The sequence below is a fragment of the Lycorma delicatula genome, chromosome 13 (assembly GCF_047948215.1).
Source record: "Lycorma delicatula isolate Av1 chromosome 13, ASM4794821v1, whole genome shotgun sequence".
NCBI lineage: Eukaryota > Metazoa > Arthropoda > Insecta > Hemiptera > Fulgoridae > Lycorma > Lycorma delicatula.
In genome coordinates, this window is record NC_134467.1 from 54712586 (window position 1) to 54736612 (window position 24027).

General features: G+C 29.7%; 1 protein-coding gene across 2 annotated transcripts in view; it reads left to right on the top strand.

Annotated features, from left to right (window-relative positions):
- The first annotated feature begins 79 nt into the window (after nt 1-79).
- Nucleotides 80-24027, top strand: part of LOC142333906 (high affinity cationic amino acid transporter 1-like) — an 82806-nt gene continuing 58858 nt past the window's right edge. For both annotated transcript variants that reach the window (XM_075381502.1, XM_075381503.1), the window contains exons 1-4: nt 80-192; nt 6813-7039; nt 17289-17417; nt 23139-23294. In XM_075381502.1, coding sequence (XP_075237617.1) covers nt 188-192; nt 6813-7039; nt 17289-17417; nt 23139-23294 — 517 coding nt within the window. In that variant the 5' untranslated portion in view covers nt 80-187. The remainder of the gene's footprint in view (nt 193-6812; nt 7040-17288; nt 17418-23138; nt 23295-24027) is intronic.

The window sequence follows — 24027 nt, forward strand, 5'->3', positions numbered from 1 at the left end:
TTATTAACTAACATTTATATATTTTTTTTAATTTGTAAGTAGTATTGAAACTTTAAAAAACATTGAATCATTTGCAGATTTGTGTATGATGTGAGTAGATTTCTGCACTATTCTTACAACTCTTAATGAACATTTGATCTACCGTATTTCTGAATTTAGTTATTTCATTGTTCAAATTTAATAAAAAATGCAGTTAAGTAATTAAACTTATTACATTTTTTATTATTCTCTAGTATTTATCACCTGAAATAAATATATTTTTATTTTAAATTTATTAATTTTCACTATGTAGAAATAAATTTGTATCTACATTTAAAAAAAGTAGCCTACTACTTTCATAAAGTAGGAATTACTATAAATATATATATCTAAAATTTATTAAATTAATTTCTATCATACAATAGAGATATAAAAATATAATTCTTTACAAGTGAATAAAACAAATTTTATTAAATTGCTATTATAATTTTTTCTACTCCCACCTTATTTATGTAATTTGATTTTGAAAGGAATTCTTCTACAGGTAATTTAAACAGAACATTTATTCTTTGAAAGCAGGCTGTGCAATCAATAAATTTTTTTTAAACTATGCTTTGAAATGATTAACCGAGCTAAATTTTATAAATATAATTTTTAAATAATACATTAAAATTAGTTTGAAAAATAATTTATTATAAACGACACACCGAATCAAACTGTATTACATAAAACGTTTTTTGAAAACTTACTTCAAAATATTTTCAACCATCTTTGTGACAATCCTCAGTAACCAGTTTTTTCTGCTGTTTTTACACTGGCATGAGTCGGTAACGAGTCTTTTATTTCAGTAATCATATTAAAATTGTTAGAAAAGAATTTTTAACTTGAATTTTGTCTATTCATTTAGTGTGTTTATATATTTTATAATATTCAAGTGTGTTATGATGTGATCATTTTTACTTTCCCAACTACACTTGATATAGCTGTAATAGGAAAATATATAGATCGGTAAAATAAAGATTGATCTTTTTTTAAGTGTGCCTTAAGGAGATATTAAAAAAATTTAACAAAAGAAATAAATTTAAATAAATTGTAAATAATCTACAAAAAAAAGTTTGTATTCCAGTGCTGCCAAGTCCAAAAAATCTTTTTTTTTCAGACAGACCTTTGTGCATAAGTGTGTGTACGTATGTATAAAGGCCTGTATTTGGTTTTATAACTCTGGGCAATTTTATCTAATTTTCTTCAAACTTTGTAGCCAGTTATTACCTTTGGGGGGAAAGGATGTATAAAATTTTTTTGAGAACTGGAAAAAGGAGTAGGGTATTTTGGCCAAATAAAATTTCAAATGTTTACCAGGTCACTTCAGTAAAAACATTTTTTTACAAAAGTTGAGGTTTTTTTATTAAGAATGTAAATTACCAAAAAATTTTATTTAATATCATCTCCCTCCACAAAAATTATTTAATCTTTCTTTTTTTAGCTACATCTTGTTTCAGAAAATGAGTTAATGGGAGTTTTTTGCAACATTATTCTCTACATCAATAAGCCATCAAAGTTTTTTTTAATATTCACCCTTCCCCCAAAAAGTAACTTATATATTTTTCTTTTTTTAACTACATCAATGGTCCTTTAAACCACTATAAAAACCTTTTGCGCCCATTCCACTCCAATAGTCTGTGGTAACAAACAGTATTAAAATTTTTTTGTTTAAGTGTATTCTAAATTTAAATCTATCTTGCAAGTTACCCGCTGCATTTTACTCATTACACTGTGTCACCATAGAGCTCTTCATGCAGCAATAACTGTTGAGAGGAGGTTATTATTTGTCATTAATGAATATGGCACACTAGACTCATTACAGACATCTCATGACTCACACCAATGCATTTATTTGTGCTTGCTGTGACTGCCAGCTAACTGTACACCACATCCTTATACACCATATTTGTTATGCGTCACTGTGTTGAAAATTTAAATTAGGGACTAACATTTGAAATGTTTTAGGGAACAAAATGATGATGTTATTGAATGTCTTATTATTTTTTAAGATCATGCATTTGTATTTAAATATTTAATTATTACTATTGTATGTTTCATATATTTATGCTATTTGGCATATGCCAGACAGTAATTTTGTTGTTTCAAGTTAGATTTTTAATATTGTATTTCATTGTACTTTTATTTTGCCTTTAGCATATGGCATAGGCACTTTATACTGTCCTGTATAAGGAATATTTTTCATTATGATACTGCGGATTTTATTGATGATTTTATTTGTTTTATCTTACTGTTATTTAATTTTTAAGTTTGGTATTGTTAACCTTGTTAAATTGTTTACTGTAGTAATGTTGTATCAGAACTAATAACAATACTTCATTGTGCGAAGAAAAAAACTTGCATTTAAAACGGAAAAATCTTAATTTTTTATAGTACTTCTTGAAAACAAATTAGCCAAAAAGTTTTTCCCCTTCATAGAAGAAAATTACAACTTTTTTTATTCAGACTTATTGCTGTTCTTTGTATTTTTTAAACAGTTTAAAAAAAATCTTTTTATAGATTTATTATCACCACTTATTGATTATTTTCTTGAAAAAGATTAATGCTTCTTGAGTACGTAAAATTTTTTTTCACAAATTTTCAAAATGTACTTTATTAACAAATAAAGTCACTAAAATAACTTAATATCTTCCTTGTAATTGATATATATTTTAATTACATCAATTTTTTAAATTTTGTAATTAATTGTGTGTTTTGTGATGCTGCTCTGATCAAGGCTTTATCAAGATTTCCCTTGATCCATTCAGACAAATGCTGTGGTAATTCTTTTTTTATCAGATAAAAAATATTTATAAAGTTTTCAGAATACATTTTTTTACAATGAAACAGTCTTTACTTCAAAGATAAACTCTTGTAATTTAATAGGCATTATTACATATATGTATATGTAATAGATTTGGTGAAACATTTGATTATTTAATATTAATTGAAAATTATAATTTAGAATCATATTATTTTTTAATAAATAACTTTAATTTTATTTAATTATTCTGAAATTTCTATTTAGTTTTATTTATATTAAAGTTAACTACAGAGTGACTGAAAAATAGAACCTCACAAGAACAACATATACACTGAGACATACATGCCCATCTTTAATAAAGAGCAAAAAATTTGTATGTTCATTACTCCTCTGATGTTGTCAGACAATATTCTCCCTAAGTCGGAGTTGGTCATTTTGTTTATTTGTTTTTTGTTGCCGATCATTTAATCACTCATTGGTTTGATATAATTCTTCTGATCTTAATTTGTGTACACATTCTCTAGTTTTAAAATTTTCTGTCTCTATATTCATCATCCTCTCTTAATCTTTTTATTCTTTCCTTGGTTTTAACATTTTCTTCCTCTTTATGTTCTCTTATTTTCACTTTTTTGAGATATATTTCTTCATGTTATCTTTCTTTTTCTTGCATGATTGTTTCTTTTTCATTTTTGATTATTCACTAAATAATCCAATAATTAAAACTGAATATTTTACACTGTAAGTTTGAAATTAACATTTGTAACCAGTATACAGGAGTTCACTAAATGAATTAGTTTAATTATTAACTTTTATTTATACGACACACCATAAATCTGAAACTTTTCTTAATCAGCAACTCACCAAGATACGAATAATACTGATCTAGTAATGTGAGTAATAAAGGGACTTTTACTCTATTCTAATATTTCATGTAAAATTGTTGGATTAATAATTGTATAAATATTTGATATTAATAAAAACTAATATTTCAGCAATTGTATAACTGTCCACTTTATTAAAGGATTGGAGGATCGTACCTCACTTTCAAATGAAATAAGTTTAAATGAAGTTCAGCAAATTGTGTATTTGTAATTTAGTAGGCAAACAAGGAAGTCATATAGTCACATCAGATTTTTTTTTACTTAATAGTTGCATTCCTCAAATAGAATTTTCTCCTTAATGAAATGAATCAATTTTTTATTTTTATTTTTTAAATTAATTGTTCAAAAAGTGCCAAATGTAATTGTTTTTAATTATATATGTATTATGTTTTATAATGTGTTAGGTCAAGCTACCTTAGCATGAGGTTACTTTTATGGAATGTTTTTTTAACTTTTTACTGGTTTAACAAATCAGTTCAAAAATTTATTTATTTTTCTTTTGATAGAAAATAAATAATAAAACACTATTTATAACAGAAATAATTTAAGCATTATGTAGATAACGTAATGAATGAAATTGTGCCATTCCATGGAGAATTATTGAGAAACAAATGATAAAAACAAAATTCTTAAAGCATTTGGTCTGAAATGTTAAGGAAAATTGTGAAAAATCTTGATCAGAATACCATTTCAAATTAAAAAGTTGATGAATGAAAAAGATTATATATATATATATATATATATATATATATATATATATTAAAGTAAATAATTTTAAAATAAAAATTAACTTAAAAAGATTTATACAAAAATATTTTTCAATTCTTCTTTAAATTCCAAGTTTCAGAAATTTGAATGAAAGAAAACAAAACAAATGTCAACAATTAAATAACTCTTAATTTGGAACCAACTTCATAAAGTATAAATTAAACAATAAAACAAATATTTTATTGTTTAGTATTTAGAGCAGAATTTTTGTAAATTGTGAAAAAGATCAAAGTATCCAGTAAAAACGTTCGGGTCTGTTTTGACCTTGAGTTTTTACTTTAAAAATTATGACATGTTAAAAGTACAACTGAGGAAAAAATCAAAATTCTTAGTAATAAACTTTGGATCCTGGTTAATACTACTCTTGACCAAATAATGATTTTATCATCAAAAATATACCGCATTTCAAGTATAATTGGTAAAAAAAAAGATTCAAAACTTTCAGTAGATATTTGGATCCAATTTGACCCCCTTGCTTGACAGCTACCTCATATAATATTTTTAATAACAGCTACAACTAGAGTAGCAGGTAAAGTATCTGAAATTATAAAAAAAAATTATTTAATTCTTAACCTGGGTTCTATGGGCTCCCTTTTTTTAAAGAAAGTTTCCATGTTGTCTGTAGTAACACCAAATATAGTTAGACTTTTTATCTTGAAAAATTGGAGTTTAAAAAAGTTCTTATTTTAAATATGTATCTCATTCAGACCCTTTGTTTTTACACACTTAAAGATTTATGTATTGGAGTAATTATTTACTTAAGTCAGTCGAATTTGGTGCAATATTCTTCAACATTACTAAAAAATTTATAGTTTATATATATAAAAAAAAAATAAATGTGTATCTTATAGTGCTCCCTGATCAGATAGCTTGAAAATCAGGCCAACAAGGACCTGATTATAATATATTATGTTTGAGGCAAATATTACATTTTTGAGTCAACGGGTTTTCATATTTGAAATATGAGGCAACAACAAATTTGAAAAAATGTTGAATATTCTTCCACCCCCAAATCCTCCAGAAATTTTAAATATTTTAATGAATACTTTCATCACATTAAAGCTCAATTTTATATGACTACAATTCAAAAAGTCAAAGCTGGCAGGAAGTCAGGTGATAAAATTAATCTCTATCTTGCAGGACTTATAATACTATCTGCATTTTGTCAAACTGATACACAACATTATATTATAGTCAGTGAAGAAGGCAATGACAAGTCACTTCAAATTTTTTCAGTTTTTCTCCCTACTAAAATAAAATCAATCTTTATTCTGATCAGAACATAAAAATACATAATATAGATCATGTCAATATAAGATTGATTTTATAAATAAATAAAAAATTATACGATAAAAAATAAACATGTTTAAAGTTCATATTGATTATTTAAATAAAAACCCTTAAAATAATGTTAAAATAAATATATTAAATATAAAAAATTACTTTAAAATAATTTACAATTCATGAAAATTAATTTTTTTTATGAAAGAATGAACAGTAACAAATGTGTTCATTAGCCCAGTGGAAATTGGTAGTGTGTGAAAAGATACCATGCCTGACCGGGATTCGAACCTATTACCTCCACATGAAATGCCAAGGTGCTACATACTCAAGGTTGGCAAAATTATTTTGAGTACATTTTTATGCACTCATTAAACGAGATGTAAATAAAAAACAATTTTTTTGGTTTTGTTTTTAATTAATGTTATTTAAAAATTTATCAACAGAATAACTTATTTTCCATAAAATAAAATCTTTTAGTTATATTTTAAAGAAATTGATAGGAAGATGTTTCAAATAATTTGGTACATTATTAAAAATGGCAACTGAAGCATAAGATCCTTTATCATAAAACAGTTGTCATCTAATTTTGTAAAGGTGTTTACAGTTAGATTTTAACAATAAGTGGCTATTGTTTTTAACAAAGATTGCACATTCGTAAATATAAACCCCAGGATAAGTGAACTAATTTAATTTTCTAAATATCGGCTAAATATATTGATAATCAAACTATAAGAATATGGTTTAAAGTGATTATAGCTTTTTTTTTACATGTTTCCACAGAACAGTTGTCATAGTAGGTGGCCATGATAATCATAACATCCATAAGAGTAGCATGTTTACACAACTCACTGATTTATACTGTGTTAACTGTGATAAGTGTGGGACAAGGCACCTATTAAAGATTTTACGTCTGAGACAGTGATTCAGCTGCTTACACTAGATATAGCACTATTTATAATCAAAGTTCATATTGAGATGATGATTTAATACTCTGTGTTGCTAATTAACATCAGAAAAATAATTACACGTGTATTTTTAGATATAAAATTAGTTATAACCAAATTATAATTAATATTAACTTATTAATTTTTTTTAAGGTTATACAAATTATGGAAGGTCCTTACCAGAAAAAAACCACTTATAGAGTCATATCTTGAAAACTCTGAATTATCACGAGTATTGGGACTCGTAGATCTAACTGCACTGGGTATTGCTTCTACATTAGGCACTGGTGTGTACATTGTGGCTGGTAGCATAGCCAGGGTGGCTGGACCTGGTGCCTGTCTATCATTTTTAATAGCTGGCCTTACTTCTGCTTTATCAGGTAAAAGTTTATTATGTACATATACTTATGGTTTTTAATATATGTACTACTCTTCCTAATATTGCCTCAAAATTTGATGAAAAGTTTGATAATGTTGTGTGATTTTAGTGTATTGATTCACCATGATTTAAAGTCTCAGGGGTTAAATTTCATTATAACTATTTATTTATAACGTACAACCATTTCAACAATAGGATACTGGCTGACATGTTCTTTTCTTCTGAACATATTATAAAAAATAAAAGCTTTATTAACATGTTAACTTTATCAGATTTATTTTATGTACTACTTGATGAACAATTGATTTTCTAAAATATTGATGAAAAATATATTAAAAATGGAGATCTGCGTTGTTTTTTCAAAACAAATTTACATTTTTTCATTTGCAAATGTGAATGTCTAGTTTATTACATGACTTTAAAAACATGCTATGAGGAAAATTATAGAACAATGGTAAGAGATGTTCGGTTTTATATTGATAGCAGTAAGAGGAAAAAATTTACTGTGAATACAAAACGAATTTATGGATAACTACTTGCAACAAAAGGCAAAAAATTAATATTTCAGTCAAATTTAAAGATGGCAATGTTAAAGTGGGACTCAAATCTGGAAACTTAAGTTATCTGATTTAGTGAACGTTTTTAAAACTCGTTTAGTGAACATTTTTAAAAAGAGAAATGTAAGTAAAATATAGCCCAAAACACAAAGGCATAATAATGTGTGTAATTTATATTTAAAATTTTGATTTTAAATAAATAATTATTAAAAATACAATGTTAGATAATATAATGAATCCTCATGATATTTTCGTTCATCAGATACAGTTATTTATAATTTATATTTTGTTTTTTGCTAAAATTGATTCATTTTTCTTGAATTCAACTGAAAAGAAATTATTGGGGCAGAATAGTATTCTAAGTGGAAGATGGAAATCCCTGAACTTACTGAGTGGCAACAGAATTATGTCATTATGATTAGAATAGAATAGTGTTCGCTTACATATCTGATAGCAGGTTTTGAAGAATGTATTTCTGTTTAATTGTATTATGTCTTTTAGCATATTGTACAAATCACATCTGATAATAAAACTGTATTTTGAAAGGTTTTTACTGAACAATAATAAATAATGATAGAATTGTATCTGTAAGGTAAATATAAAATTTATTTTTGTATAGATATAATTTAGTTATTTATAAATAAATTATTCTACTTAGATCATTACATAATTGTATGAGTACATTTTAGTAGTGATAAATGCACAATTCAGATCACTTCCAATATCCATTCACATCATGACATCCATTCACACCAATAGGTATGCTTTTCTTTCTTTTTCCTGTTTAACCTCCGGTAATTACCATTCAGATAATACTTCAGAGGATGAATGAAGATGATATGTAATGAGTGTAAATGAAGTGTATGTAGTCTTGTACAGTCTCAGTTCGACCATTACTGAGATGTGTGGTTAATTAAAATCTAACCACAAAAGAACACCAGTATCCACGATCTAGTATTCAAATCTGTGTAAAAATAACTGACTTTTCTAGGGCTTGAACGCTGGAACTCTTGACTTCCAAATCAGCTGATTTGGAAAGACGCATTCACCTCTAGACCAACCCAGTGGGTTTGGTAGGTATGCTACATGAGATAAAAGTAACTGTTTCAGTATTTGTCTTTAAGCATTAAGAAAAAGCATTGGAAAACCTTGATCATCGCAGGATCACAATAGACCAAAATTAATAAATATGAAAAAGGAAGTGATTGTTGTTCATATTAATTACAGTTGTGAACCAGTTATCAATGAAAAGTCTATTAAGACTTTCCCAAACAAATATTCTTATTTTTATTTTTATCTTTTATGACTACATAGGATCACTTTAGTCAGTTTATTATCCAAGTCTCTTTGAAGAGACTGTCCAAGCCTTGCAGTCCTTCCAGTACTTTTTCATGTGTTCTGATCTCTGTGCACTTTCTGGTGTTGAAATTGTTCATGTTGTGAGTTTTTTCTTGTGAGTGTGAAGCGAGTGTTGTTGTTCTTGATTTTTTAGTTTAATTTTATCTTGTCTATGGTGTTTTCTGTGTAAGGCTGATTTCCTTCAGATCCTCTCTTATTTCTCTGATCCATCTGCATCCTGTCTTAGTATTTTTCGACTTTGTACTGAACCAGTGGTTTCACAAGTCTCAAATCTTGCATCCCATGATGTGTCCAAAGAATCTTAGTTTCTTCTAATGCATGGTACAGTGATGGGTTCTAACTCGTTGTTGGGCATGACCCACTACTGCCCGTCTTTCTGATACTTTTTGTTGATACAGGTTCTTCCAATTATTTTTTTGATTTTCTGGAGTCTGTCTGTCTTTGATTGTTCGTTCAGGTGGAAGAGTGTTTCTGCTGGATAGGTGGCTTCCTTTTTTATAACTGTGTTATAGTATTGTAGTGTCTTATTTTGCATTTATGGATAGACATTTTTTATTGTAGGTGTACCAAGTTTATTTTGTGCTTTAACTAGTTAGTTTGTTCTTGTTTGGTTGAGGTTTTTGTTATTATTACTCCAAGGTATTTAAATTGGGTTACTATTTTGACTTTATTACAGTTTATGTTTACTTCTTTTAATTGTGTTGTTTTTAGGGACATTATTTTTGTTTTTTTGTATGATATTTTGAGGACAAATCTATTTGCAATGTTTTGAAAATCTAATTTCTGCTTTGTCAATATTATTTGCCAGCAGTGTCAATTCGTCGGCGAAACTAAGGCAGTATGCTTTGATTTTTTCGCCTATTTTTATTTTTGAGGAGATATTTTTTGAGCCATTCCCTCATTGTTATTTTCAGAAATAATAATAATAGAAGTGAGAGTTCATTGCCTTGGTGCAATCCTGTTTTGATCTCATGTTTCTGAGACTTAGCCTCTGAATTTCACTTTTTATTTAGTGTTTATGAGGGTTAGTTTTATCATATTTATTCATTTTGGTGTAGTCAGAGTGTCTTATAATTTTTAGTAGGGATTCTCTGTGGATGCAATCGTATCCTTTCTTGAATGTTATTACCATATCTGGTCAAATGTTATTACTCATGGATCTGGTCTGGACAGCTCATCCAGGTTCTGAAACCTCCCTGCTATTCTCCTTAGTTTTTCTTGAGCTGTAAACTGATCTTGTTGAAAATTGTTCTTGAAAGAATTTTGTGTGTTGTGTCTAGGAGTGAGATTCCCCTGGAGTTGTTAGGATCTGTTTTGTACGCTTTTTTGTGTAGCGGGTGGAAGAGAGCTGCTGTCTAGTGTTCTGGTAGTACTTCTCTGATTCAGATATTGACAAGCTGTTGATGAAGGGCGATTTTTGTTGGTCTACCTGCATATTTCCAAATCTGTACAAACTTCCGATCTTCTCCCACCACTTTGTAATTCTTCATCTCGCCCAGTGCTTGGTAGACTTCATTTGTAGTGGGAGGGTTGAAGTTTTCCAGTGGTTTTGTTATTGGGGTGCTGGTGTCGAAGTTTAGGAGTTCTGTTGGTTCTTTGCAATTTAGGAGTTTTTTGGAATATTTAGCTAGGAATTCCACATCATCTTTATTGTTTTGGGTAAAATTATGATTTCATCTTTCATTAGTAGGGTTGAGTTCATATTTTTGAAGGGAGCTGTTTTTTGAAGGTTTTCTGGTAATTTTTCCACCATTGATGCTTTTTATGGAGTTTTATTTGAGGCTCATTCTTTAGCGATTTTTTAAGACTGTTGACTAGGTCTTTGAGTTTATTCACGATTGTTACTTTTTCAGTTGCTTTTGGTAATTTTCATTCTTGATTAGTTGGGTTGGGTCTATTTTTTTTTTAATTTTAGGGGCTTGGTTTTGTTACTTCCTTTGGGTAGTGAATTTTATTTTAATTTTTACTGCGTAGTGATCTAAGCCTGTGTCTACTCCTTGGAGGACTTTCACGTTGTAGATCTTTTTATGGTGGTGTTTATCTGAAAACATGGTCTAGTTGCCATTCTCCTTTAGTGTAGTCAGGTATTGCCAGCTTTTGAGGTTTTCCTCTTGAAATATATAGATTTTGAAATTAGGTTGTGGTTTCTGCAGAGATGAACAAGTCTCTGTCCATTTTTGTTTTGTTTTTTGACAGGCCATTTTTTGATTCTGTTGCAGTATCTTCTTTCTCTGCCTAATTGAGCATTGAATTCTCCGATTAATTGTTTAATGTGATTTTTAGAGATGATATTTATGGTCTAGTTGAGTAGATCCCAGACTTTTCTGTTTCTTTACAATCTTTTGAAAATTTGTTTTTATTATTATTAGAGAGGGCATGCACATTTATTATGGTGTAAATTTTATTAGATGCTTTTAGGGTGAGTGCTGAGATTCTTGAGGATTGTGACTTGAATTCTTGTATGAAGTTTATTGTTTTGAGACTAATCAAAAAGCCTGTTCCAAACTTTGGTACACTTTTCATTACTCTCTTCCCAGGTATACCTTTGTAGAGCCTATACCCTTGAGATTCCATGGCATCTCTTATTTCCTGTAGTCCCATGATAAGAATTTTGTGTTGGTCTATTAGGTCATTTATTATTTTTTTTCAGTTTACCAGTCTTCATGAGTAAGTTTACACTATGTGTGAAAATGTAGGATATTTTCTTCAGTTTGAATTTGGATTTTGTATTGTTCTTGTTTGTGTATGCGGTGTTAGGGCATTCCAATGTTTCCAGTTGCATGTTATCTTCTAAGTGGTAGGCCACAATTTCCAAGTGCTGCCTTCTCTCAATTCTGGTGTTGCTTGTTTCAGCCGATGGAGTATTCCTTAAAAGACCTTTCATGTTTGACTGTAAAGGGGTCATCAGTGGTGGGACTAGGTCCTGAATTACAACTGTAGATGTGATCTAGTGAAGTGATAGTTGGGTATGACTTGATGATACTTGTGAAGTTAATGATGATTAAACTTGTGAAGTTTGCTTAGATTCAGTTTACTTGACAAATTTCTTCTATTTGTTCTGGATATATCCAGGTGCACCTTGTGGAGGCTCGATCTGACTTTTGTTAAAGTTGTTATTTTGGAGAAAAGTTAAAAAGTCTGATCCTAAACATTATGCCTAAACATTCTTATTACTGTTCTCTCAATAATCAATTCATTTTTAATAAAGTTATGATCTCGAACTTCTACTTAACTCAGATCATTACATATTACATGTTTGTATAAGATATTTCAGTATTATCGTATGATTTAATGCTATTACTGTTTAAAGATTTTATATGAATGAACCCTCCTCTATGAATCATGAGACCTTGCCGTTGGTGAGGGGGCTTGAGTGCTCAGGGATACAGAGTAGCTGGACCGAAGGTGCAACCATATCGGAGAGGTATCTGTTGAGAGCCAGACTAAGGAATGATTCCTGAAAGAGGGCAGCAGCTCTTTCAGTAGTTGTTAGGGGCGTGAGTCAGGACGACTTAAACGGCCGTATCAACATCACTCAGTCCTCTGAGTACTGCGCAGCTGAAAGCAATGGAAAACTACAGCTGCTTTTTTTTTTCCAAGAAAATGTGGCTCTGCATTTTCACATAACAATAATGGAGGCGCCTTCCTTGGTAAAATATTCCGGAGGTAAAATAGTCCCCCGTTCGGATCTCCGGGTGGGGACTACTAAGGAAGGGGTCACCAGAAAATTAAAAAATAACATTCTACGAGTCGGAGCGTGGAATGTTAGAAGCTTAAAAAAGGTTGGTAGGCTAGAAAATTTAAAAAGGGAAATGGATAGGGTGAATGTGGATATAGTAGGAATTAGTGAGGTTCGGTGGGAAGAGGAAGGCGACTTTTGGTCAGGTGATTTTAGAGTAATTAACTCAGCGTCAAATAATGGGCAGGCAGGAGTAGGTTTCGTGATGAACAAGAAGATAGGGAGGAGAGTGGAGTATTTCAAAACGCATAGCGATAGAATCATTGTAATAAGGATAAAATCAAAACCTAAACCGACAACGATTGTTAACGTTTATATGCCTACAAGCGCCCATGATGATGATGAGGTAGAGTGTGTATACGAAGAGATTGATGAAGCAATTAAACACGTAAAAGGAGATGAAAATTTAATAATAGTTGGAGATTGGAATGCAAGCATTGGAAAAGGCAAGGAAGGAAATATAGTGGGTGAATACGGGCTGGGCAAAAGGAATGAAAGAGGGGACCGACTTATAGAATTTTGCACGAAGTATAATTTAGTAATTGCCAACACCCGATTTAAAAATCATAATAGAAGAATATACACTTGGAAAAAGCCAGGCGATACTGGAAGGTATCAGATAGATTATATCATGGTTAAGCAAAGATTTAGAAATCAACTCGTTGACTGCAAAACTTACCCTGGAGCAGACATTGATAGCGACCATAATTTGGTGATAATGAAATGTAGATTGGGGTTTAAAAACCTGAAGAAAAGGTGTCAGATGAATCGGTGGAATTTAGAGAAGCTTGAGGAAGAGGAGGTAAAGAAGATTTTTGAGGAGGACATCGCAAGAGGTCTGAGTAAAAAAGATAAGGTAGAAAATGTAGAAGAAGAATGGGAGAATGTTAAAAAGGAAATTCTTAAATCAGCAGAAGCAAACTTCTGCCAAGGTAGAAAACCTTGGGTTTCAGACGATATATTGCAGCTGATGGATGAACGTAGAAAATATAAGAATGCTAGTGATGAAGAAAGTAAAAGGAACTATCGGCAATTAAGAAATGCTATAAACAGGAAGTGCAAACTGGTGAAAGAAGAGTGGATTAAAGAAAAGTGTTCAGAAGTGGAAAGAGAAATGAACATTGGTAAAATAGACGGAGCATACAGGAAAGTTAAGGAAAATTTTGGGGTACATAAATTAAAATCTAATAATGTGTTAAACAAAGATGGTACACCAATATATAATACAAAAGGTAAAGTCGATAGATGGGTGGAATATATTGAAGAGTTATACGGAGGAAATGAATTAGAAAATGGTGTTATAGAGGAAGAAGAGGAAGTTGAGGAGGATGAAATGGGAGAAACAATACTGAGATCTGAATTTAAGAGAGCATTAAAAGATTTAAATGGCAGAAAGGCTCCTGGAATAGACGGAATACCTGTAGAATTACTGCGCAGTGCGGGTGAGGAAGCGATTGATAGATTATACAAACTGGTGTGTAATATTTATGAAAATGGGGAATTTCCATCAGACTTCAAAAAAAGTGTTATAGTTATGATACCAAAGAAAGCAGGGGCAGATAAATGTGAAGAATACAGAACAATTAGTTTAACTAGTCATGCATCAAAAATCTTAACTAGAATTTTATACAGAAGAATTGAGAGGAGAGTGGAAGAAGTGTTAGGAGAAGACCAATTTGGTTTCAGGAAAAGTATAGGGACAAGGGAAGCAATTTTAGGCCTCAGATTAATAGTAGAAGGAAGATTAAAGAAAAACAAACCAACATACTTGGCGTTTATAGACCTAGAAAAGGCTTTCGATAACGTAGACTGGAATAAAATGTTCAGCATTTTAAAAAAATTAGGGTTCAAATACAGAGATAGAAGAACAATTGCTAACATGTACAGGAACCAAACAGCAACAATAACAATTGAAGAACATAAGAAAGAAGCCCTAATAAGAAAGGGAGTCCGACAAGGATGTTCCCTATCTCCGTTACTTTTTAATCTTTACATGGAACTAGCAGTTAATGATGTTAAAGAACAATTTAGATTCGGAGTAACAGTACAAGGTGAAAAGATAAAGATGCTACGATTTGCTGATGATATAGTAATTCTAGCCGAGAGTAAAAAGGATTTAGAAGAAACAATGAACGGCATAGATGAAGTCCTACGCAAAAACTATCGCATGAAAATAAACAAGAACAAAACAAAAGTAATGAAATGTAGTAGAAATAACAAAGATGGACCACTGAATGTGAAAATAGGAGGAGAAAAGATTATGGAGGTAGAAGAATTTTGTTATTTGGGAAGTAAAATTACTAAAGATGGACGAAGCAGGAGCGATATAAAATGCCGAATAGCACAAGCTAAACGAGCCTTCAGTAAGAAATATAATTTGTTTACATCAAAAATGAATTTAAATGTCAGGAAAAGATTTTTGAAAGTGTATGTTTGGAGTGTCGCTTTATATGGAAGTGAAACTTGGACGATCGGAGTATCTGAGAAGAAAAGATTAGAAGCTTTTGAAATGTGGTGCTATAGGAGAATGTTAAAAATCAGATGGGTGGATAAAGTGACAAATGAAGAGGTATTGCGGCAAATAGATGAAGAAAGTAGCATTTGGAAAAATATAGTTAAAAGAAGAAACAGAATTATAGGCCACATACTAAGGCATCCTGGAATAGTCGCTTTAATATTGGAAGGACAGGTAGAAGGGAAAAATTGTGTAGGCAGGCCACGTTTGGAGTATGTAAAACAAATTGTTGGGGATGTAGGATGTAGAGGGTATACTGAAATGAAACGACTAGCACTAGATAGGGAATCTTGGAGAGCTGCATCAAACCAGTCAAATGACTGAAGACAAAAAAAAAAAAATATGAATGAATTTTATGTTTTAAAGTTGCCTTAGGTCACGTGACCATTGTTTGATGACCAATCAAGTCGCATACTCACATATTATGTTAGTCATAATTTGCAGTCTTATATGATGTTGGTGATTTTCAGTATCCATTACAATTAAAAATTTACTTATTTTTTAATTTTAAACTAAACATTTTTTTTTTTAAATCTGCAGGTGGTGTAAATGAGATTGTTATGGTTTTAATAAATCTCTATTGGGTTCTGACATATTCTAAGTTAATATAATTTATTTATACCGTGTTTTGAAGTTTATATGGCTTATTTTATTTTTTTCAATTATAAAAAAGATTTTTTGCTATTTTTAGGATTACATTTGATTTAAAAAATTGATATTTATATAAATAAAATGATTATAAATAAAATAAGATAATTATTTTCATATTATCTAAACTAAGAAAAATTCTTACTATTTAAAATTTATTAACTATTATGTATGGAATTTATTACAGTATTGTTAGCTATGGTTTAATTGCATGAGGCAGCTAATAAAAATCAAATGAATTAAAACTATACGTGCTGAAATCAAATAAAAATATCAAATTACCACTTAATTTATTTTAAAAATCTGTATTAGAATCTTTGAATCATTATTACAGGGAAATAGCTTTCAACTATATAAATACTTGTAATTTCTCTAATACAAGATACATTATCGTAATAAACTGTTTCTTGAAACTAAAAGTTTAGTATGAAGACATTATTAAAAAAAAATATTAGAAAAGACTATAAAATGAATGAACTTGAATTTAGGCTATTTCACATTGATGAATTCTTATATAACTCTATTGGATGATATCATTATTTTTTGTTTTTAAGTTTTAGTTTTAGGTTTTTTATTTTTTTTTTGTATTTTCTACTATTTTTTCTATTTCTTGTAATTTTTTTTTGTATTTGCAAACCTGACTGCATACAGATGCATTGGCATCTCTGCAGAGTACTGTTGACACAATGTCTATAGTATGTAACCAGGTATTAAATAAAAAAAAATAAATTCATTTTATGCATTTTAGTAAACCTTACATTAGTGCATGAGAATCAACTTTATAGCTTGCACCGTTATAGCAAAATTTTAGTTTGGGCGGTCATTTTGAGGTCAACCTGATGGCTGTTTGCAGCCATTTGTGTATTTTTGTAATCAGAATATTGAATCAATTGCAGAATAACCTTCATACAGTTTTCACAGTCACCATTTTTATAAAACTATTTAATGCAGAATGGATGATTGGCACCTGACTATTGTTCCATGTTTACTAAGTGGTATTAAACGACTGACAATATATCAAGTTCAGTGCTATCATTCAAACGTTAAATGAATAACCAAGCTTTTAAATTTTTGCTCTTCATTGATGCGCCCTGTATTTTTTGTTTATTTTATGATGTATGTTGTTCAAGGTTATTATTTTATTATTATTCAAGATTATTTTAATAGTGTAGGGGAAATTTTATTAGGCCTTATGATAAATAAATCGATTCAGAAGAAAAACTTTACAATTTTTTAGATTTAATGTAAAATAAATATCCATAGATGGAAATAAATTGAATTGCAAATAATTCTGATATTTTAACATATATGAAATATTTCATTTATATTAAAATTAATGTTAAAATAAAATATAATGTTAAAATTAATAATTACATTGATTATTTGTTTATCAGCTTTTTTTTTTGTATATTATATCTGTTTTTTTTGTCAGCTTTATGTTATGGTGAATTTGCAGCGAGGGTTCCTAAAGCTGGGTCAGCCTATGTATACAGTTATGTGACAATGGGAGAACTTGTAGCATTTGTAGTCGGCTGGAATCTTGGATTAGAATACGTAATAGGTTTGTAAAATAGTTTAATGTAAGTGTCAGTATTGTTTTAATTTTGTATAAGGTGTTAGGTTTGAGCTTTTTTTAAATATTTTTTTTTTTTGCTTCATGAAGAATAAAGATGTAAATAAATTGTGAAAACCTTAGAGTGGTGTGTAGTTTTTAGTACTTGGGTTATAAGTTACCATTTGATAAAAAAATACGTGACAGATTTACAATATAAGAATAGTACATTTAGGAATTTCTAAAGATGTGAATGAATGCATAAGTTGTGATGTAATTTTAATATGTGGTGAATCAAAAATGTTTGCCTCCTTTAATTAAAACAGGTACTGCCTGTTGTCTACTGCCTTATTTTGTGCTTTGATTGTCTTTTACACAGCTATACTTCCAGCAAAAACAATAGTGATAAATGTTAGATAAACTTGTCCTTTTTTAAAATTTTGGTTTCTGATATCAAAGATCTTTTTGAGGATAAGCTATGTTTTTTGTGACATAAAGGGTTTTTACACGTGGAAAATATGTCCGGTTCTGATTTTATGTTTTACCTTTACTGTTATTTTATTTTTTTTAAAATGCTATTCGTAAGTATTTATTTGTAAAAATATTATTTGATTTTTTATTTCATTGTTTTTTATAAACGCAGTGCACTACTATACTAATCAGACTTGTTATTTATTTCATTAGGTTATATCAACATGTTCTGATAATTTCTATTTATATTTATATTTTAAATTTGAGTTGTTGTAATATTGCTATTTGTTTACATATAAAGTATATAGTATTACAAATATAGTCTTTGGTTACTGTCTTTAGAGGAACTTTTTATATCATGCTGTGTGTGATAATATGTATGTGAATATTTACTAGATAATTTATCTGAAGGCAGGTCAAATTACAGACAATTTAAGTAGTATGTGATCTACTGGCTAATGAGATCGACATCAAAGATATAGCCAGGGTAATGACGTACACCATTCCTGAAGTACTTGATTGAGGAAGTAGGACTGAAGAACTGGAAAAAGGATAATGATGTACACCATTCCTGAAGTACTTGACTGAAAAAGTAGGACTGAAGAACTGGAAAAAAATAAAATTAAAGAAGGAATAAGGGAATATCCAAAACCCATAGAGAATATCTCTGATTGGAATAGATTGGGATAGTTTATTGCCTGGATATTGTCTACGGCATACTTTATATAGTATATCCCTGGTTTAAAACTGCTTGATTTCACAATAATGACCGATTAATAATGGCTTTTTTAAAGAAAAAAGATTAGTGACTGACAGATTGTGGAAAGAAAAAGGATATGAACTGCTGTGTTCTTGTACTTTATACTGTCTAACCGGTTTAATGAACTATTTTTGTGGTATTTGTCATATCTGAAAATTTCTATTACTTTGCATCTGAGTTATGTTGCATAATGAGCAGTTATCTATCTTCCCATCATATCATATAATTATTTAGTTAATGCGATTACAAAAAAATATTCAACATGTTTCAAGTGTGGCAAAATTGGTTATTTGAAAAGGAATTGGAAATGTGTTTCTTGGAAGCGAATCAGCTTCTCTCATGTGCTAAATGAGCAAATTAATATTTTAACAGTATTGAGCGAGATTTGGGTTCATCTTTTTAGATCGTATGAACTAAAAAGAGTGACATTTCTAGGAAAAGCAAACTTTTTTTTTTAGAAATCAAGATCACGGCTACTGTTTGTCAAATTCAAAGGGCTTTGTTTATCCCACCTTCTTTACTACTCAAAAAATATCGGTTCACTCTGTATTTTTCACTCATTCAACTTTGTAAAATGAAGTCGGCAAAACAATTGAAATAGTGAGCTAAAATTAAGTTATGTCGCTGTAACACAACGCTTTTCTTCATAATACTATTTTATTGAAGGCAAACAATTTTTTAAAATTACAAGATTGTTGAAGCTTTGTGGAACTGATTTGAGGAGCATCTGAAAGACTTCTTTGATACTGAAGTTAAGAAACTCCCTTAACATAGAACATGCAGTATCGTTAAGGGGGACAACATTGAAGTATAACAGATAATAATTTTGATTCTTTTGTAAGGAAGATTTACATAAAGAAAATCTTGTTTATATTTCAACTGTCCTATCTCAAGAAGTTTGATATTCTCCATAATACTAAACACGTAAAACTATTTAAACTTTTTATTAATAAATTAAACCAAATTCATTTAATGCAATGTTTCAATTACTTACATCGCACCATTAATTGAACAAAACATTTTGTAAAATAATATACCGGCATAGGTATATTATTAACTATGACATCGCTTATTGTATGAAGTCCTGCAAGATGATGTAAACAATTTATTAACTATGTAAACAAAATATTTTGTGAATTAAATTGTACAGCTGAATATGAACACAATAAATGAAATTTCTTGACCTCGTTACAAAAAAAAATTGACAAAACACACTCTCAAAATATGCAGAAGATCAACAGCGATTCATTCATTCACAACGCTTCAAACCACCTGACCTCACATAAACTATCTGCCTGTGAACTATTGTGTAAAATGACACCGGTAGGTTGTCACATACAGATCGTGGATACCGGTGTTCTTTGGTGATTGGGTTTCAATTAACCACAAATCTCAGGAATGGTAGACCTGGGACTGTACAAGACTATACTTCATTTATATTCATACATATCATCCTCATTCATCCTGTCATCCTGCATTCATCTTGCATACCAATACCTTAGCGGTGGTTGTAAAGGTTATACAGAAAAAGAAAGAAAGGTTGTAGCATGTAAGAATCAAATAGTATAAAATTTGTGCTGCATGAAAGCGGATATGACAAATACTCGCTATAATTAACAAAATATATTAAAAAAATTTCAATCGAGTTAAACTACTGGACCGATTTACGCGCGGAAAAAAGGGAAATAGGTAAAAGAGATAAAATTAAAGATTAAATTTTGTGAAGTTCCGTAATTTTCATTTTTTTAATGTTTTATCAAACATTCAATCGTACTCATTTAATTGATATATTTATATACTTAAATCTAGCAGTAGCAATGAGCTGCCGGGTCTGCTAGTTTACAATAATTTTTAATGAAGAATTTAAGAAGCGATTATGACAGTGAGATTACAATTACAAAATCAATAATATTCTTTAGACAAAGATTATCTTCGTCTAACTACAAAAAGAAACTAATTTGTTTCACAAAACCCTGCAGCAAACCTAAATATAACAGTACGATGATTATAATTTAATCTAATTTAGCGGAATTCATCCAAGATAAAATCTTCTCTTTATTTTTAACATAAAAATGAAGTAAAAATAACTTGTAATACAAAAATTAAATAACTTTGTAATACAAAAATTAGATCGTGATAAAATTATATATTTTTCTTAAAAATTCGTACTTAAGAAAGTATATTTATTACCTCTATTTAAAACTTCATGAAGTAAAACAAAAAAAAAATTGCGCTATACTTCATTTACATTCGTAAATATCATCCTCAATCATCCTCTGAAGTAATACCTTAACGAAGGTTGTAAAGACGAAACAGAAAAAGAAAGAAAGTTTGCCGCATATAAGATTCAAATAGTATAAAAATTTTAGCGCATAAAAATGGGTATGACGAATACTCGCTATAATTAACAAATCATAATTTTTATTTTTTAATCGAATACAATTTTTTCAAGCGTTTGCATCTACTCTATAAGTCTTCTATCAACAGATTATTTACATCTCTTAACTTAAATGTTGTGTTATTACTGCCGGTGTAGCCTTTGATGTGTGCCGACATCAATTCTATCTGGTTTAATTTGCAGCGGTATAGAGGAAGAAGCGACACGACAATTTTTTAATTTTTCTATTTCATCTACTTTATAATGAATATAGAAAACTTTGTTTATCTGATTTTATTAATCCGATAAGTTCTACTCTTAACGTATCTTCCGTGTACACGATTTTCGTCGATTTTAACCGTTCGGCAATTTCCGATTTTCGGGTCGAAGCTTTTGGAATTTTTTTCAATTTACAGTCAACGGTACGGTATTATATATTACTGTGATGGAGCCTTCAGCAACAATCTCGAAAATTTTTTTAATTCGCCGCATAAAATTGTCAACATTAATTTATCTTGGTACTCTTGGGAAGATGTGGATTCAAATATCCATAAACCACCTTTCAAAAACTCATTTTCACTTCCTATGTGCATTTCTATTAATCGTTTACCTTTTCTAGCCGGAGTTTTCATCCCGTTTGACAAACCCTTTGTAAAAACGTTTTTTGCGCTCTTTATTTCCTTATCCACCCACACTTTTTCCTGTACATGTACACCCGATTGCCACAAAAACAAAGGGTAAATTAAAATTAATGAAAATAATACCGAATAAAACCGTTATAAAAATATACTATAAATCTGTATCGTACAGTATGTAGTAACACGATAAGACAGACTGAAATATTTCTTTCACCGACTGAATGATGGTGTGAAGCGCTGAAGCGATGTTAGATTATTAAACTTCAATAACAAAGACTCAAAACATTTTCATCAGCGTGCCATGGCGCCAGACAAGTGCTAGCTTACACGTTAACAATAAAAACTGTTCTTTCACGTGGGAGTAGCAGAACGATTCAACCTAACTACCGGGATATAACTCATACACGCTAATTCATATTTATATTCGCTTTTATTATAAAATCAAATGTATTTGTGATCGACTCTGCTCGAATGCTCTGACTATTTTAGCACTCTCTACTCAGCGGCCATCACCAATATTTACATTCTTGGTGTAGGAATTTTCTTGATGTAACAACATTCGACCCATCCCTTTGTTTATTCAAACGTAATGGTTTTAAAACATCTATTATCCTGAATATTTTTTTTTGATTTCAAACTATCTACTCCGTTCTAAAAATTCATTCCGTTATTCATTTATTACATCTATTTTTACCGTTTACATTCTTCCTTCGTTTTCATTTACTCTCTCTCTTTCCTTTTTTGTATTCTTGCACTTTCCAGAAGCGCTTCTCTTTAGACATATCTCTTCTAGAACCAACTTTTAATCTATTCATAGATTACCTATAAAAAACTCACGTTCTTGATATATTAAACGATTAGATATAATTCATCTATATTTTTCTACTAAAATGACTAAGTAATATAATGCAAAATGTCTAATGCCGGTGGTTCCCAAATTTTTCTTTTGATTCTTTGTGCCTTTGAATCCAGATTTTCCCAAGGTTCCCTATGTCAAATTTTAACAAAGTACTCACTACTCGTGAGTTTGGTGAAAGTAAATAAAAGTCATTTAAAAAAAAATTATCACAGCTCAAATAGATGTCGCATCCTATGACATTGAATTGAAAATGGAAATAAAATTATGAAAATTGTGTACTATTTCACAGCGCCCCTGTGAGGAGATCGTCGCTTTGCAGGACGCAAAGTACCACGCTTTGGGAATCACTGCTAATGATATATTAAATAAATTTTGTTTTTTTTTTGTCGTTAAAAAATTAAATAGCGTAGCATAATTTTCACTACTGACCATCATCAACAAAAACATCACTAATAGTAAACATATCGATATTTTTCAATATTATGTTTAATGTTTATAAGAAACAGTTGTGAAAAATATTGGTCGTGTAAAAGAGGTCATTACAATTTGCTCAGCTAGTTTTTAATGTCGGTGTAATTTACGTAGTAAATACGGATAAAGATCGGTTTTTATTTTATTTTTTTAGGTACAGCCTGTGTAGCTCAAGGCATCAGTACATATGTTGATTCAATTTTTGGCGATGTGATATCTGATTTCTTATCTAAATCATTACCTGTAAATTTACCGTATTTATCATCATATCCAGATGTTTTTGCTTTTCTCATAATGATGTCATTTTCAAGTAAGTACTATTAAATTTAAATAAATTTCTTCTAGTTCTTTGTTTGATTAAGTACAGTATTTATTCTACTTTACTGAGTATGGAGATTGATTTTACCGTCAAATGATTTTTACTAGTAGAATATTGATCGGTCGCTATTTGGTGATTCTTAATTAATATTGATATCACAATATGAGCGTGTATTTGAAGTTATGCTGACTTTGTATCGGTGTTGTATCGGTTTTTCATACTCGTGTATGCGGTGAGTCACAGTGGTGAGCGAGTTTGTTTTGAATACTCGTAAATCGGTTAGAAGCTTTTAAATGGATTTGTAATTTTGAAAATGGAACCTTAATTTTGCCGTTTCTCTTACTCCGAAGTATTAAGCCGAGTTACACAATACTTCTTTTCAGATTTGATAGAGATGGATGCAGTTAGGAATAAGATATTTTTTTGAAGTAAAAATAACTCATTTATAGACACAGATGTTTAGATAAATCGTAATTCCTAATTTATTAAAAATTAAAAAGCCGTTTACCATTCAAAGAATATTCTTTGGTTTGAAATATCTATTATGTTTAGGTCAACTGATACGTGTATTTTAAGGTAGATTATTAATTAAATGTTATAGTCGCTAAGAGTAATCGGTAAAATACTAGAAAATAAATACGGACAAAATTTGGGAAACCGGCCATAAGGACTGTTGATGAACAATCCGTAAATTGTATTTCATGTTTGGTATCGGTTGCAGGAT